The 16,505-nt window shown below is 34.4% G+C and overlaps 1 protein-coding gene and 1 non-coding gene across 2 annotated transcripts; one reads left to right on the top strand and one right to left on the bottom strand.

Annotated features, from left to right (window-relative positions):
- Positions 1-969: 969 nt before the first annotated feature.
- Positions 970-15,988, bottom strand: LOC149897973 (solute carrier family 12 member 9). Its single transcript, XM_090115874.1, has 21 exons — positions 15,775-15,988; positions 14,346-14,480; positions 13,138-13,260; positions 12,455-12,589; positions 11,898-12,032; positions 10,794-10,996; positions 10,200-10,404; positions 8,757-8,936; positions 8,496-8,585; positions 8,205-8,320; positions 7,941-8,026; positions 7,308-7,509; positions 6,744-6,875; positions 6,310-6,417; positions 5,641-5,789; positions 5,087-5,278; positions 4,258-4,445; positions 3,636-3,724; positions 2,806-2,906; positions 1,955-2,078; positions 970-1,665 (listed from the first exon to the last, which is right to left on the bottom strand). Exons 1-21 carry the CDS (start codon positions 15,791-15,793, stop codon positions 1,585-1,587), a joined length of 2,793 nt encoding a protein of 930 aa, XP_089972000.1. The 5' UTR covers positions 15,794-15,988; the 3' UTR covers positions 970-1,584.
- TRNAS-GCU (transfer RNA serine (anticodon GCU)) lies at positions 9,448-9,529 on the top strand. The gene has a single exon. It is a non-coding gene; the product is annotated as a tRNA-Ser (tRNA).
- Positions 15,989-16,505: the final 517 nt, after the last annotated feature.

Here is a 16,505-nt window from a genome sequence, read left to right as displayed (position 1 = left end):
TATTTCTTACTTAATCAATGTAATATGAAGTCAAAATACGTGTTAAGAAAATTGTACATAAAAAATCTAATCTAGTTCTATCTTTATCTTACTCAAGAGAAAAGAAAGAGATGGATGAATTCGATTCCAATAGATGTTTGAAAAGTTTGGTTTAAAATACACTTACATTAAAACCTAACAAAACAGGATTATTCCTTTAAATTGACTCTTGCAGCACCAATATTTTGAAATTATTTTTATTTTTGATGTCGTCACTTGATTTCTTATTGTATTTAAAACATTACTGAATTTCATCTGATATCTATCAGATGAAATTCAGTAATTTTGGAGGCCTGAAGTGTTTAACAAAAATATTATTTTTGTTTATTAATTTCTACATGGAAAGATAAATATACATACATAAATGTAGGAATATTTAACTCAATACATAACCCTCGTTTACGGTTAAAATGGTCAAGATTTTTACAATTTATTCATTTATCAATTACGAATACAATGAAAGGCACTGTACGCAAATATGTCGCATTTTCTATATCAAATTTATCTGTTCTAAGTCCCTAAATATATTTTGTCAAAATACTAACGGTCTTACTAATAAAATGTTACCCATTCGCTATGCAATGGATTAGTTATTGCAATAACCTGTCTTGTTTTTATGATTGACGTTTCATGTGAGCAAGAGCAGGACACAGCTATGATAGAAAATGGTAGAAATTTATCAATTGTTTAACTTTTTATTAGTAAGGCCGTAAGAAACTTGAATAATCTCTTACAAGAAGCAATATCAGATGCCTAAATATTTTAATAATTAAATTAGTTACAGCCTATGCATTAAAGACATATTGATTTTACTTTTTATTCTAGAGAAACTGTTAATTATAAATTTTAACCGTTCGTAAGAAAGGAAAATATTTCTGAACTAAAGTCACTTCTATTACACATAATTAATAAAACATAAACACTTAAATACCTCAATCAAGTACAAATCTTCATATTTTATGCTATTTTTGTCACAGGGTCGAAAAAAGAGATGATAGTTTTATGTTGATAGATATTTATTATTTTACGTAAAATAACCGATAACTACACGTGTAGTTTTAACCGCGTGACACATGTAATCTATAGAATAGGCCTTATTATCATTTTTTCTCAGACACATAGAAATTTGGAAGAAATGAATTTTTGAAACATACTACGGACTTCAGTCATTCTTAAAAACTACTTGACTATTCAAAGTCTCAGTAACTCATATTTGACCAATGTGATCTAAACTGGAGAAAACTCATCTCTATGACCAAATTTCGATGTATAATATAATAATCTTAATATATATAAATCTCGTGTCACAATGTTTGTCCTCAATGGACTCCTAAACCACTTAACCGATTATAATAAAATTCGCACACCATGTGCAGTTCGATCCAACTTGAGAGATAGGATAGGTTTTATCCCGGAAATCCCACGGGAAAGGGAACTATGCGGGGTTTTCTCTGAAAACGCGGGCGAAGACGCGGGCGGTAAGCTAGTATATAAATATAATATTAAAGATATGTTTAGATTGACATCTTTTAAATAATTTGATAACTATAGAGCCGTGGACGTAACTGACTTCAGACCTCGCACTAATATAGTTGGTGAGAGCTCTTTCGTGAATTCATCTAACACCTGCAAAAAAACATGGCATTAATACCTTCTGCTGTATAAAAAAAAGTTTTTAGCCTATATTAAACTGGATATAGTACAATATCACTTATAACTTTATTATTTTTCTATAAATTATTTATTTATGAAATAAATACTTTTCTACTAGGTCTATCTAACACCGAAAGAATTTTTCAAATCGGACCAGTAGTTCCCGAGATTAGCGCGTTCAAACAAACACTTTAGCTTTATATTTATACTATATATATTTATATATTTATTCTATTAGTATAGACAAAATATGTGACTTTACCTGTAAATACTGTTCACAGACGATTTCGTCAGACTCATCTGCGGCCAACTTCGGCGGATCCGGCAACTGGACGAACGTCACTGCAGTGCCTTCGTCGCAACGCTCTTTTATTATTCTATTCACTCTGAAAACATAACATATTAAAATTATAGTTTTTAACGTGATAACGTTTTTAAAATCGTTTTAGTCGGGTGACATGTTCAGAAACTTGTGTCACACCTAAACCTCACGAACGCAGGTATAACGAGAGAGAGACGGACCGATCTCCCGTCTCATCTCGAGCGCTGCCACCAATAAGACGTTATCACGTAAACATCTCGATCGTAAACCTACTTTACAAACAACCAATTTTTTTTAAGATAAAATTGTTCAAATTTTATATGCATATTTATTACAAAGTGTACATAATTTCTCTTGTGAGCAAAAAGGTAACTTTCTGTATGCAATATGATATGTGCGTCTAAAAAATGTCTGATAATAAATGTTTGATTTTGGGTTTGTGTTTTTTTTTTCTTAACGATTCGATCCATCATAAGGGTCGATTTACATCAGACGGATGCTCATTCTAACCCCACTATGTCAAATTGTTGTAGTGTAAACAGGCGTAGAGCATTCTTTCGTTGTTCTTAGTGCGTTCAAAAAGATTCTGTGCAATGTTCTTATACTGAACAACTGGTTTACACTAAAAGATCACGAATGAAATATGCTCTTGCTCTAGTTCTTCTTCAATGTTCGTTTGATGTAAATCCACCATTAGGCACTTGGCACATTCGCTAAGTGCCTGAACTACTTTAAAATCCATACTAATATTATAAATAATAAAAATTTCAAGGTCATAAAACTGCACTCACTTTTGCAAGTATGTCATAGGAACTCTGCCATACACACTGCCGTTGTCATAATATGAGTCCGACCATTGACCGAAATCTTCTATCACTGGCCAATCGGATAGCTGTAAAAAATTATGTTATGTTGCGTATTATGTAAGGACGACCGTACACAAGTGCATATTATGTAAGGGCGACCGTACACAAGTGCATATTATGTAAGGGCGACCGTACACAAGTGCATATTATGTAAGGGCGACCGTACACAAGTGCATATTATGTAAGGGCGACCGTACACAAGTGCATATTATGTAAGGGCGACCGTACACAAGTGCATATTATGTAAGGGCGTCCGTACACAAGTGCATATTATGTAAGGGCGACCGTACACAAGTGCATATTATGTAAGGGCGACCGTACACAAGTGCATATTATGTAAGGGCGACCGTACACAAGTGCATATTATGTAAGGGCGGCCGTACACGGACCGCTTCTAGCAGTTGAGACTGAGGTGAACTATAGACATTCATTCACTGCCGTACACGTGACTGCTCGAGCAGTTGACGTCGACCGCCTGAGCAGTCCGTGTACGTCGCTCAACCGTTAACTGCTCGAGCTGCCCGTGTACGGCCGCTCTAATGGCTTTTTAAATGTACAAAATAAAGACAACATGACAATCTATTACAGTAATATTGTTCGAGATATTTAAGAAAAATAATTTGTTAAGTTCGAACTTTTATTCAGAAGAATTTTACCTTTACATGATACTTGGAAAGTATTTTTTTTTTAGTTGACGTTACATCATATCAGTTTTTTTAACGTTGCATGTGCATATAATTATTGTAAATACTCACGATGTGAATAGTTGCGCTAATTCTCAGTAATTTGAGAAGTTCGTCGAGACGCTCCCGTAGCGGACGATTTTGTCCAAGGCTCTCGGGTTCTGTAAATAATATTATTTTATACACCAATAAAAGCGCCGAAAAAACAAAACCTGTGAAAATCGATATTAACTAAATACTGGTTAAATACATTTCGAATTATTTATGGTTTAACGACAAGTTAAATCATAGATTGGAAACCGTATTAAAATCAGTTCAGAAATTTTTAAGTTCAAGTAGCGAGCTCACTCACGCGGAAGACACGATATTCTTGTAACTTGATATAAAGTACGTATTTCGCGCACGACGCAGCGTAGTACGTAGAGCACGCAGAAAATGCGTACTTGCAGTGCGGATGGAACGTTAATGTGGAACAGTATTTCATGTTTGTGTGGAATTGCGTAAAAGGTATGTTTGTGTGTGTATGTGGCAGGTTTTTACGGGTTTGCGGGTGTGAGTATGCATATAGGGGTGTGTTAATGATGGCTGCGTATAAATGTGAGTGTGTGTACGCACACGTGCACGCGCAGGCGCAGGTGCTGCGTGTGTGGGGGGTGTGTGTGATGGCTGCGTATACATGTATGTGTGTACGCACGCGTGTCGCACGTCACGGGCGCGTCGAGCACGTGCACGCGCAGGCGCAGGTGCTGCCAGCCGCGCGCCGAGCGCACGACGGCCGCCAGCTGCAGCGCGAACAGAGCGCGCACGCTGAACGCCTCCTCGCGGGACGGACGTAGCGCTTCACCCACCCACACGTCTATGTACTTTAGGCGGGATGATTTTCTGCAAAAAATAAAAAAAGACGTGTGGCACTCGGGGACTGCCGCGGTAAGGCTATTGCATGCTATGCCTTCAAGCTACACCTACAAGCCCGTCGGAGTGGGGAGCGTGAGGTCTTTTCGTTACGGAATTTCTCGATTCGGTCCCCGCGCTCAAGGCCCGCGATAGAAGCTATGCAATAGCTTAAAAAAATAAAAAAAAGAAAATATAGGAAAGGATTGGTAGGTCAGTGCTTAGATCAGGTCAGCGAACGGAAATGGATCGGTTACATGCTCCGAAGGTAAACCCAAGATTTCGGGGCTAATTTTCTACCCGCTAGGTAGGCGCGTAAGCACCTGATACAAATCTGCCAGTGTACATTCAAAAATTGAGCAAGATAAAAACGATGCAATGAATTACATAATATAATTGCGAAGAAAGAGACAATTGAATACGCGTGCGCCCAGTGGGCGTGGCTGTTCACAGTGCGTGTAGACGCCGCTAACTTCAGTTCACTTTACCAGCATAGAAATATCATTTTCCATCAATTATTCGGATACAACAGAGTTATTTCAGGCAATTTGTATTTTACATCAAAAAAATCTTATTATTAAATTTTAAACATCAAAATTAATACCTCAACAATTATCTTAAAAAATACCAACCTCTCCACAGCGCCCATGTCCAACATATGAAAGTTACGACACAAGCAGATATTCTTATTAACGCACAGCACATCCGCAATGATCCGCACGTATTCGGATGCGGATATACGCGTCGTTACGGATGTTCGTGTGGGGAAGATGATTTCGCCGTTGTCTAAATCGAATTGCTCCGTTTTGTATGGTGATAGCGGACTGGAAAAAATATAGATAGATTTAATTTTTTCTTCCGTTTGATTTTATAAATATCCCAGATCGTGCGGGTGTGCTTGCGCGTGAATGCTTCCTTGCCTAAATTAAAACTATTCTATTTTACTGTTTCTTCATGCAACTTTTACTGATTTGATTATGATTGCTGCTAAATAAAATATATTATTATTAACTTAGCACTTAAAAGATAAAATAAAATAATTAATATTATAGATTGAACATCATAATATTATGATAGCCCAATATATTCAATTCATACCAAAAATATATTTAGGTATCCCTAAAATAAAATTCAACTGACGTCAAATATCCTGGAAAATGCAACTCATTATGCAAAAAAAACTCACTCTCTAAAGAAATCCTTAGGCGTGACAGTGTCTCTAAATCCCAAAAGCACAGTATCCGGTTTCATAGCTCCGAGACCAGCAAGTCTAGTTAGCTGCGCCGCTCCACTACGTATTGATTCCGCTAGACATAATTCAACGAACGCTTTCACCTGAAATTTATATCAGAACTATATAACCTATAATTAAAATACGAATATACAATACTAGAGGTCCGCCCCGGCTTCGCCCGTGGTACCTACATGTTTAAACTATCCTATCTCTCAAGTTGGATCGAACTGCACATGGTGTGCGAATTTTATTGCAATCCGTTAAGTGGTTTAGGAGTCCATTGAGGACAAACATTGCGACACGAGATTTATATATATTAAGATATAGTATAATAATATACAACTAGACTCGTCATCATGCCAAAATCGTCCAAAATAAAACTCTGCTTACGCATCTAGCAGGCAGAGTTTAATAATGGTACAATAGACTTGAACTTTACTGGGACGAAATAAGGTCTTAATTTCAATGAATGTTTAATACAAGGCAGCTCGGATAGTTTTACTTCTTTATGAATTATTTATCTACAAATTCAAAAAACATTACACTCAACGTTGAACACTCTCATTTGCAACTACTACTATTTAGTACCACATTTTTATTTATTTCCTGTTTATAACTTACCCTCAAATGGTCAATAAGTTTCAGCCAATACTTATGTTCAGAGGCGAGGGGATCCCCACTGCCATCTAATTGACCGACTCGCACATGACCTATTACGAATAGACCTCCCTGAAAAGATAATTTAATACTATAGTATAAACAATTGTAATATTACAATATTATAAACAATTATAATTTTTTACAATAGGAACAGAAATGGCAATAACCTTTATGTGATTACATAGAAATCGTGTTGAATACAAACGCTATTGCTTATACAAATTATTCGTTGATTGAAATAATAGCTTTGACCTAGCAATATCGTGCTGAGTCGATCCTATTCTAAGTTGAATCGCATAGTACAATTGTTTATAATCAATTTTCTTTTTGATAAAATTGAAAAATCCGTGTTACTTTACTGATAAATAAATCTAAAAATAAAATATATCACATACCTTTTTCTGATCATTAACAAAGTCAATGAGCGGCGCGGCTTGTCTTGGTGAAGAAATGAGCAATAACATCTGCGGCCTCCAGAACTTGACGTGTTCTCTACGAGGGTCCAGCAGTAGCAGGTATTTGCGGACCTGGACATTGATAAATTCAATTAATAATGCCGTTTTTTATTGGAGAAATGATAGAAACAAATATTTAAAAATAAAGTTCCTTATCACGCATTGCGAAAGGGTGTTAGACTGAATTAAGAAAGTTGTAACGACACTTTTTACTATAGTTGTAAGCCGTGCGGCGTGTTTTTCTGTCCATCTCTCTCTCATAGAAAGCAAGACAGTTATTTTTATTTATTTAATTCATCTATTTATTCGTAATCATACAGCATTACAGTAAATAATATTTCTTAATATATTGATACACAATTATGAGCCAATTAAGATTACAAAACAAGGTAGGTACTTAACTATTCGAAACAAGGTACTTAACAACTAGACTTTTAGTAACTTCACTCCATGCCTTGACACCACTAAGTTTTTTTTCATAAAACGAAATGTTTGCTACTCCACCTGGTGGAAGATCAGCGCTTGGCTCAAGCTGCCCCACTTGGGTTCAGCGGCCGCTGGGGACAGCACGTGCAGCGCCAACACCAGCGAGCAGCACGCCAGCGCCACACCGCACGCGTACGCGGGCCGCAGACAGAACACTAGCGCTGCGCACCCCAGCAGACCGAGCAGGGCTGTCAGCCAGGAGAAGTGGCGGAATGTCGGCCTGTGATGTGAAAATAGTCAATAGGGCCAATTAAACACAGATTTTTCCAAATATCACAAACGATTTTAAAGCCATCTAGTGTGAAAATTACCGCCCGCATTCTGAAAGAAAAACCCGCATAGTTCCCGTTCCCGTTTTTCCGGGATGAAACCTATGCTATGAGTTAATCCAAGTTACCCTCTATATGTGTGCTAAATTTCATGATGATCGGTTCAGTAGTATTTGCTTGAAAGAGTAACAAACACACACACACACACACACATCCTAATAAACTTTCGCATTTATAATATTAGTAGGATATAGAATTGGCAAGAGTATCACTGTAATAATTAATCATTCTTTTGCACAGTAGTAGTAACAAAAACACGCTTTAACCACACAAAACTCGCTGAACGTTTGAATTTTTAATGGAAATACGCAAAATATCTTACCTAAAATTAGGTGCGGACGCAAGATCCAATCCGAGGCAAGCGAGGTTTATCGCAAAATAACTTGTCATAAAAAGCACCGAATTTACCTGCAAAGACAATTTATGATAAAATTAAGTGTATTATTTCCAGTATTCATTGTAAAAAAAAACCTCAATCAATTTTAAATTAACAAATCATAATTACCAGTATCGTACAATTTATTCAAAGACAATAAATTCAGTGTAAAAGTAATCGGAATTAGGATATTTTATGTCAAAACTGTACCTGAGCAATAGCATTCAAGGATCCAGCCATAATACCGATTTGTACTAAAAACCACGACATCAAAACTGCCATAACTGGATTGCCAGACCGAGACACCATTGGACGGAGAAGAAAACCTAAAACAAAAACAATAAAAATTACAAAATATACAGTACACTAGTATAAATTTTACCAGAATTAATGATAGATATTATTATGCAATACTCAAGAAAATACATTGTCAGTTTGTCACGAATAACGACTCATTATTTTAGAAAAAAATGACTCTTCAAAAACGATAGGATAACTTACCGAATATATCATCTTTGGCTAAAGCCTCGAGCACTCTAGAAGCACCAATAAGATTCGAAAGTGCAGCTGAGAACGTTGCCATCAACATACCTTTAATAAAAAGACATATTATCATTAACACAAAAATGCCTATTGGTCGATAGATGTTGCATGATGTAAAAAAATAAATACATTACAACTCATTTAGATTTTCATCAAGAACAAAACTCACAAGTAAAAAATTAGTTCATGTATTAAGTAATAATGATTAAAATAACTTACCAACAACAATAAACGGTGGCCACACGTTAATCGGCAACAAGTAAACATAGTTGTTTTGCAACAGTTGCCTTGAGCACGTGCCCGCAGTTAGGAGAGTTAGTGCCGCATAGGATAGTGCCGTGAAGAGTAACGCTGTTAACGTGCCCAATGGAATGCTGCGCGATGGACTCTTTAGTTCACCTGTTGAGTTTAAAAAGTTCGTTTAGTTCGCTAAGTTCGTTTAGTTTGTTAAATGTTCACTAAGTTCGTTCATTTCATAACGTTCGTTGATATTTTTTTAGTTCGTTAACGTTTCCGTTTGGCAAGTGAAGTTTGTTGAATTTAATAAGTTCGTTAAGTTTACTAGATTTTTTAAGTGATTGAAATGTATAGTTTTAGTTCACATACAGCTCATTTTTAAGAATAGGCAAATGATAATAATGTGCACATTGCACATTCATCGAAGCCAGGTACACTGAATAGTTTACATTAATAAAAAATTGTATGAAAAATGATAGCTTCACAATACGCTCAAGTAAACTTCAAAAAGGTGTATTTAAAGTGATAATAATTGAAGTAAAAGCAATAAATTACATTCAATATGACATTTTAAATTGAGGCTTGAAGCGTGAAATCGTTAATTTATATGACGGTATTAAAACATCTGTTTATTTGTAGCAAAATGATTGTAAAATTGGAAACAAGTGTATATGACGAGGTGGCCGAGTGGTTAAGGCGTTGGACTGCTAATCCAATGTGCTCTGCACGCGTGGGTTCGAATCCCATCCTCGTCGATATTTTTTATGTAAATGAACATTTTTTTTAGAATATCTAATATATCGTATATTGTGTCATTGAATTTACTATATTTAGACATGCATTTATAGGAATTTTTGAAGTTTTTTTATTGTATATTTAATTAATTGAATGAGTATTATATTGATTTAAATACCAGCTATATAAAATGTGCTGAAATTCTATACAACATGAATTTTTCAACAGGTACTAGTAAGTAGATGAGGAATTCGATTTGATGAAAACTAAAAAGTTATTTTAGAATCATAACTTACAACAGCTGTGTTCTATTTACCATAAAATGAACCCTAGCACATACCGCTCATATTAGCACCAACCATCACGCCAGTCACGCCGGTAAACAGGACTCCAAACACAGAAGCAAAGTCCACCATTTCCCCATCAGCTGTACTGTAGTCTACCCTAGTTTGTGTTTGTATTCATAATTTAAAACTATGTACAAACTAAAATGAACTGTATTCCCTAGCACATACCGCTCATATTAGCACCAACCATCACGCCAGTCACGCCGGTAAACAGGACTCCGAACACAGAAGCAAAGTCCACCATTTCCCCATCAGCTGTACTGTAGTCTACCCTAGTTTGTGTTTGTATTCATAATTTAAAACTATGTACAAACTAAAATGAACTGTATTCCCTAGCACATACCGCTCATATTAGCACCAGCCATCACACCAGTCACGCCGGTAAACAGGACTCCGAACACAGAAGCAAAGTCCACCATTTCCCCATCAGCTGTGCTGTAGTCTCTACCGTAGTTCGGATATAAGTTCTCGTAAAACGTGTTAACGTTAAGGCCAGTGTAAGTGAAGTTGGTTGCGTTCACTAAGTGGTTTGTGTCCGGTTTCTCGATCTGTAAAAGAAAATTTATATTGTTATGTGGCTGTGGTATAAGAGCTTTAAGGGCGTTTTTAGTACACAACAATAATAAAAAAGATTTTTTATTTCTTTTGAAACATCTATTACGAATAAGGTACCTATATAAATTATAAAATAGGTGTCTATTTTAAAATTGTACACAAGAGTACATAGCAGAAGTATCTGCCTATCTATAATCATAACTTTCCCTCTTCCAACTAATATACAAATTACCTAAACAACCAACTACCCTCAAAAAAATCGAATTTAAAACTACCCGCATTCACTTACCAACGCCGGAGCAGTGATAAAGAAGCTCAGGAACGCACTAGCCAGGCACACGACCATAGTGACCCATATATTAAACTACCCGCATTCACTTACCAAAGCCGGAGCGGTGATAAAGAAGCTCAGGAACGCACTAGCCAGGCACACGACCATAGTGACCCATATCGCCAGGCTGGTCCTCGCGAACAAGGACGCGCCGGCCAGCGACACGCTCAGACCGACCGTGTTTAACACGGAGCGGTATAGGAATCGGTACCAGTGGCCGTCGGGTAGACCCGGACTGTCACCCACTAGGTAACCTGGAATAAATGGAAAAGAAACGGATATTTAAATATCTAAATCATAAAGAAAATGTACCGAAATAAACGAATATTCGACAGAATGGATTTTTTTTTTGTTACTCATTAAGTATCTAAAGATTGTTTTATTGTTGATTGCGGTTGTGGTAGTAGTTATTAACCATCCAAGGTGGCAATAGGAAAAGGTTAAATACAATAAAATTATAATATATCAAACAGCACAATTTCAATTTGAATGGATATTTCAAATGGCAAGGATATACAGTAGAATCCGTTTATTATGACTCCGCCTATAATGACCAACCGGTTATTATGACGTAATTGCACTACGAAGTTTGATTTCCTATAAAATTCATTATAAAAAGTCGGATATATTGACTTCCCTTACAGTGACATGCCGCTTATTCTGACCCATTTTTAATAAATTATGTCTGGTTATAATGACCGGCATGATTCTTTACACGGAAATGTGGGAAGATTATGTTGTCATTGATAGCGATCTCCTCAAATCCGAAGAACTTACCGATGAAACTTCTATACATAATAGTATTAGATACTGTTTTTACAATGAAATGAAAAAAGAAAAGCAGTCAAAAATTACAGTGTACTTACTGTAAAAAAATACACTTGTACCTATGTGTTATTATAATAATCTGCTGATAACGTGCAATTTTCATTTTGATTTAATATGTACGTATACATATGCAAGTATACTAAGTATGTTTCTGTATTAAAATACTTAAATACATACATATTTACATAAAAAAGATTTTTCATTTCTCATAACGCTTTGTATGACGTCCGCTTATTATGACGTGTTTGTCGATTCCCTTCGATGTCATTATAAACGGATTCCACTGTAATTTCTTTTTGTCATATGAAATATAATAATGTAACTTACCGTTAGGCCCAAAGTTTTCCACCAAAGCTTCAGTACAAGCGGAGATGCAGAGAGCACTAGACACGACATTGGCGAAGAAAAATAGAGTCCCTATAGCGCCACCGAATTCCGGACCCAATGTTCTACTTATCATAACTGTATACCGTTTTAAGGAAACAATACGTCCAATTTATTAAGGAAAGCTAGTAATATATAATAGTCATAATTCTAAAGTAAAACATTCTAATAAATTAAATGTGATGAAAAAATTGCGTTTATTTAAGACATCATACCTAATTTATAATAATACTAGCGTTCCGCCCCGACATCGCGTGTGGTACATGTTTACGTTTTCTCTACATATAAACCATCTTCGTTCTTCAAGGAATATTAAAAAAAGACTTAACGAAATCGATTAAGCCGTTCTCGAGTTATGCGCTTACCAACACATTTTGCGAATCATTTTTCATATCCAGAATCATCTAAATGTTACGTTCTGTATAATATTTTCTATTGGATATGTTCTATATAACCAAGGTTTAAATAATATTAAAATAACAAATATTCAAAAAGGATACAATACACCCCACCCCCTTCCACTGCGCCATTCGTGGATATAGCGCAAATGGACATCACGGTAAAACCAACTATCAGGTAGGCCATGCCGAATTGAGCTAACGTGACTAGAAGACCTGCATTACCTATTAAATAACCTGTAAATACAAAATATTACATTTAAAAAATTGGTAAAATATTTTTATAATAGAAAATACCTAAATAGGTTGTTCATTAATATTTTAAGCCCTATCTCAGAGACATAAGAGATAGACTTGTATAAAATTAAAAATAAACAATATTTCCATTTTTGAATTTATAAAATCAATTCATAAAAATGATCGAATAATAATTTATGCAAAAATAGCATTAAACTGAATCGAAAATCCTGTATTTTTAGTCCAATTAACAAAAGCTTCAATCAGAATGAAGAAAATAGATAAATACAACATTGTAAGTAATCTACAATTACAAAGTCAATGCACTCTGTTTTGAATCTTACATAACTAAATTATTATCTATAATTATGCATTATATTACAACAACACATAAAATAATTTAAGTGACACAATTAATTAATAAATTATCTAGGGATTTCAGACTTAAACTGGTTACTAACACTGTTTCACATGAATCTCTGTTATATATAGAAAAAAAACCATTTATATTATGTATTATATAAATTACAAATAAACACTTGACTCACCCATTCGTATAAAAATAAGAGCACTGAACATCGACAGCACAACTGGACAGAACACTCCGGCAAAAGTGCCCACTTTTTTAACCCCAGGGGCTTGAGATCGAAACTCTCCAAATTCCACATATCCTGGAAAAAACACATTCTTAATAATCCATACTAATATAATAAATGCGAAAGCGACTCTGTCTGTCTGTCTGTTACTTTATCACGCCTAAACTACTGAACCAATTTTCATGAAATTTGGTATGGAGATATTTTGATACCCGAGAAAGGACATAGGCTACTATGCGGGTTTTCCTTTGACTGCGCGGGCGAAGCTGCGGGTGGAAAGCTAGTGTTAAATAATTATAACACGTAAAAGCAGCGTACAACGTAATAATATCCGAATATAGTAAACAAGTACTTTCGTAATTTCCTAACTTTTTTGTGTAACTTTATCGTGTCGTTTCATTTACAAAAATTATAGGGGTTTTTTATATAAAAAAATATATAATGAGAATTATACAATAATAAAATTGAACACAATCATTTTTTGTCAAAAAAAACAAATAAATTAACAACAAAACAATACCGCTACTACTCTTCTCAACCATGTCGTGTGTTTGCAAATCGGCAAAACTATTTAAAATGATAAACACTGCGCTCGATTGACCTCAAATGATTTTCTTTGCAACCTTGGAACACTTAGTGTCACTTTTATCGATTACAGAACTATTAAAATTGGGTAATCTATATTTAATCAAGTGAAAAATGGTAGGGCAATATTATTGTTTTATTTGCACAATGCATATATTTGGAGAAAGTGTGCGGTTTTTAGTACCAGGTTTTATAAAGCATAATAAAAATTGTACCAAATTAATTTTAGTACATAGAAATCACCTAACCATTGGATAATATTGTGTAGAATGTTATTGCATTTTGTCTTGAGTTTCAAACATACTTTTCGTGTTTTCATATGTTCCATATTTCATGTATGCAAATGAACATAATTCCTTTATAAAATCACTAACGGTCCGCCCCAGCTTCGCCCGTGGTACATATTTCGTAATAAATGGTAGCCTATGTTCTTTCTGAGGGTCTAAAGATTGTCTGTGCCAAATTTCATTAAAATCGGTTAAGAGGTTTAGGTGTGAAACCAATGCATATATACATAATTACAAACTTTTCCTCTTTATAATATTAGTATAGAATATTTGTACTGTAATACATACCATCTCCCGTAGGTCTAGGAGTAGAAGATCCTCTACTGAATCTCATTCTCAATTTATTCATAATACCGGAATTGCTTGAGTCATTCAAACTCGGTGATAGAGGATCCAACGTTTCAGCCATGTTTGGCTTTGTCCCTGTAATAAATGGTTTAAATGAACTAATGATTATCTAACGATTCTTAATTATATTTGTGATCCAGTCTTAATTATATTCGAAACACAATTCAATATTAATAATTTGCACATGATGGCCTTGTTGCTGGTGGGAATATGTGCTAATAATTCTATGCTAAACTAGCTGCGCCCCACAATTTTACCCGCATAGCTCCACTCATTCCTTGATAAATGGAGTATCTAAAAGTGAAATATATTTTTGAAATTGCACCTGTCATTCCTGATATAAGAATGTTCAAGCAAATAAACAACCTCTTCAGCTTTATAATAATAGTATAATAGATTTAAAACAAGTATACTTAACAAAAATTTTAAATTCAATTTATTATAATTTATACTTTATAGTATTTAAAACAATAAAACCACTTATTCATTATTCAATCCAATTACATAAAATAATGACTAATAAAATATTATTTAAGTCTTCTATTAGCTAATATTATTACTTGCTTACAAAGATATATCTCTCTCTATGGAACGCTAGTATCCTATATTATAAAGAGTAATATTTCAAGACAATACAGTTATCATTAACAACACATGTAAGCAGTTAGAATGATATTCAATATCAATGGGGATTCACCAGCCTACTATCAATAATTGTGAACAGCATAAGCTACATTGTATACAGGGTGTAATCGTTAAGTGTGCACAGGCGATTATTCCGTAACTATTGCAGATATCAAAAAACTTTAAACTGATATCAAAAGCCCTTTACCTAATGATTAAAATGACAATATTAACTTTTTAAAAATAAAGCGGGAAATATCAAAAAAATTTACATCAAACACGCCCATACATTTAATTTGATATCAGTTTAAAAAATTTTTATATCTGCAATAGTTACGGAATAATCGCCTGTGCACACTTAACAATAACACCCTGTATACACACTTATTTATTATCTGCAATAGTAGAAACATCCATTTCCTGAAGATATAAGCTGTAATAATTTGATGTTATTTCTGTTCCTTGCAAATAAAATGTTTCAAAAATTAAAATAATAATTTATATTGTAGCATCAATCTATTGCTATGTTGGAACTGCCCCTTTTAATATTGCTTATTATTGATGATTTCATAATTGACGATCATTATTAAAATTATTTAGAAGAGACATTAAAATGTTGTATCCTCCTACCATATTATATCACAATGAATATATAATATGACTAAACGTACATATGTTATCTTTACAATTATTAATAGTAAAAAAATGCTAACTATTCATTCAAATAAAAAGCAAAAGAACTTACTAAGATGTATATCACCCATTCTGTAGCTTAAGCATGAAGCAAACTGAATAGTTCAACAATGAATTGTTCCGATAATCGACAATAAGAATGCAGCTGTTGGAATAATTAAACAATCTCATTATACCTAAGCCCACGTTATTATCATAGCATGAATCTGTCGACCCACATTCTCTGATGACCTCATCTGTGCAATTCACAAAAAACACCACCGACCTCTCTGCTTCACAGAATTATTGACAGGCGTTTGTATTGTATAAAAATACCTGTTTATGTTTATATCGTGTATGAAATAAAGCAATATATAACTTACGCTGATTTTTGCGTCAAGGATGATTGTTTGTAAGATTTTTCAAAACTTTAAAGCATAGTCAATGGTCATTTATTTACACTGTGTTAACGATCCAGCATACAAACAATTTATTAATCCACTTTGTTTTATTGTTTTCTTTCTGCTTTCGTCAAACGATTAAAAGTTTTGACAGTAATAAAACCAGTTTTGACAGTAATAAAACCACCGATAATCATTGTCAGTGTCAAACAATTTTGATGATTGATTAGACATTGACACTTCAAAAAAACTTGACAAAGTAATGCTTTGACGAGACAAACACAAAGCTTGAGGCTTGAATCAAGCAAGGAAACATGACTTAATATGAACTTCCTATGAAGCTATTTAAAACTGTGCAAAAATCTTTTATTTCAAAAAGTAGTAGTAGTAAGCAAAGAAGGTA

This window comes from Colias eurytheme, chromosome 24 (genome assembly GCF_061535395.1).
Source record: "Colias eurytheme isolate Ceu_HAF_F1 chromosome 24, ilColEury1 Martin Lab GWU primary, whole genome shotgun sequence".
Classification (NCBI taxonomy): Eukaryota; Metazoa; Arthropoda; class Insecta; order Lepidoptera; family Pieridae; genus Colias; species Colias eurytheme.
This window is presented reverse-complemented; position numbering and strand designations above follow the sequence as displayed.

Coding starts and splice junctions, on each gene's coding strand:
- LOC149897973 (XM_090115874.1), bottom strand. Junction 5,790..6,309: donor AACTTATTGACCATTTGAGG/GTAAGTTATAAA, acceptor TATAAATTTCAG/GTGAAAGCGTTCGTTGAATT. Junction 1,666..1,954: donor TCTGTGAACAGTATTTACAG/GTAAAGTCACAT, acceptor GTTTTTTTGCAG/GTGTTAGATGAATTCACGAA.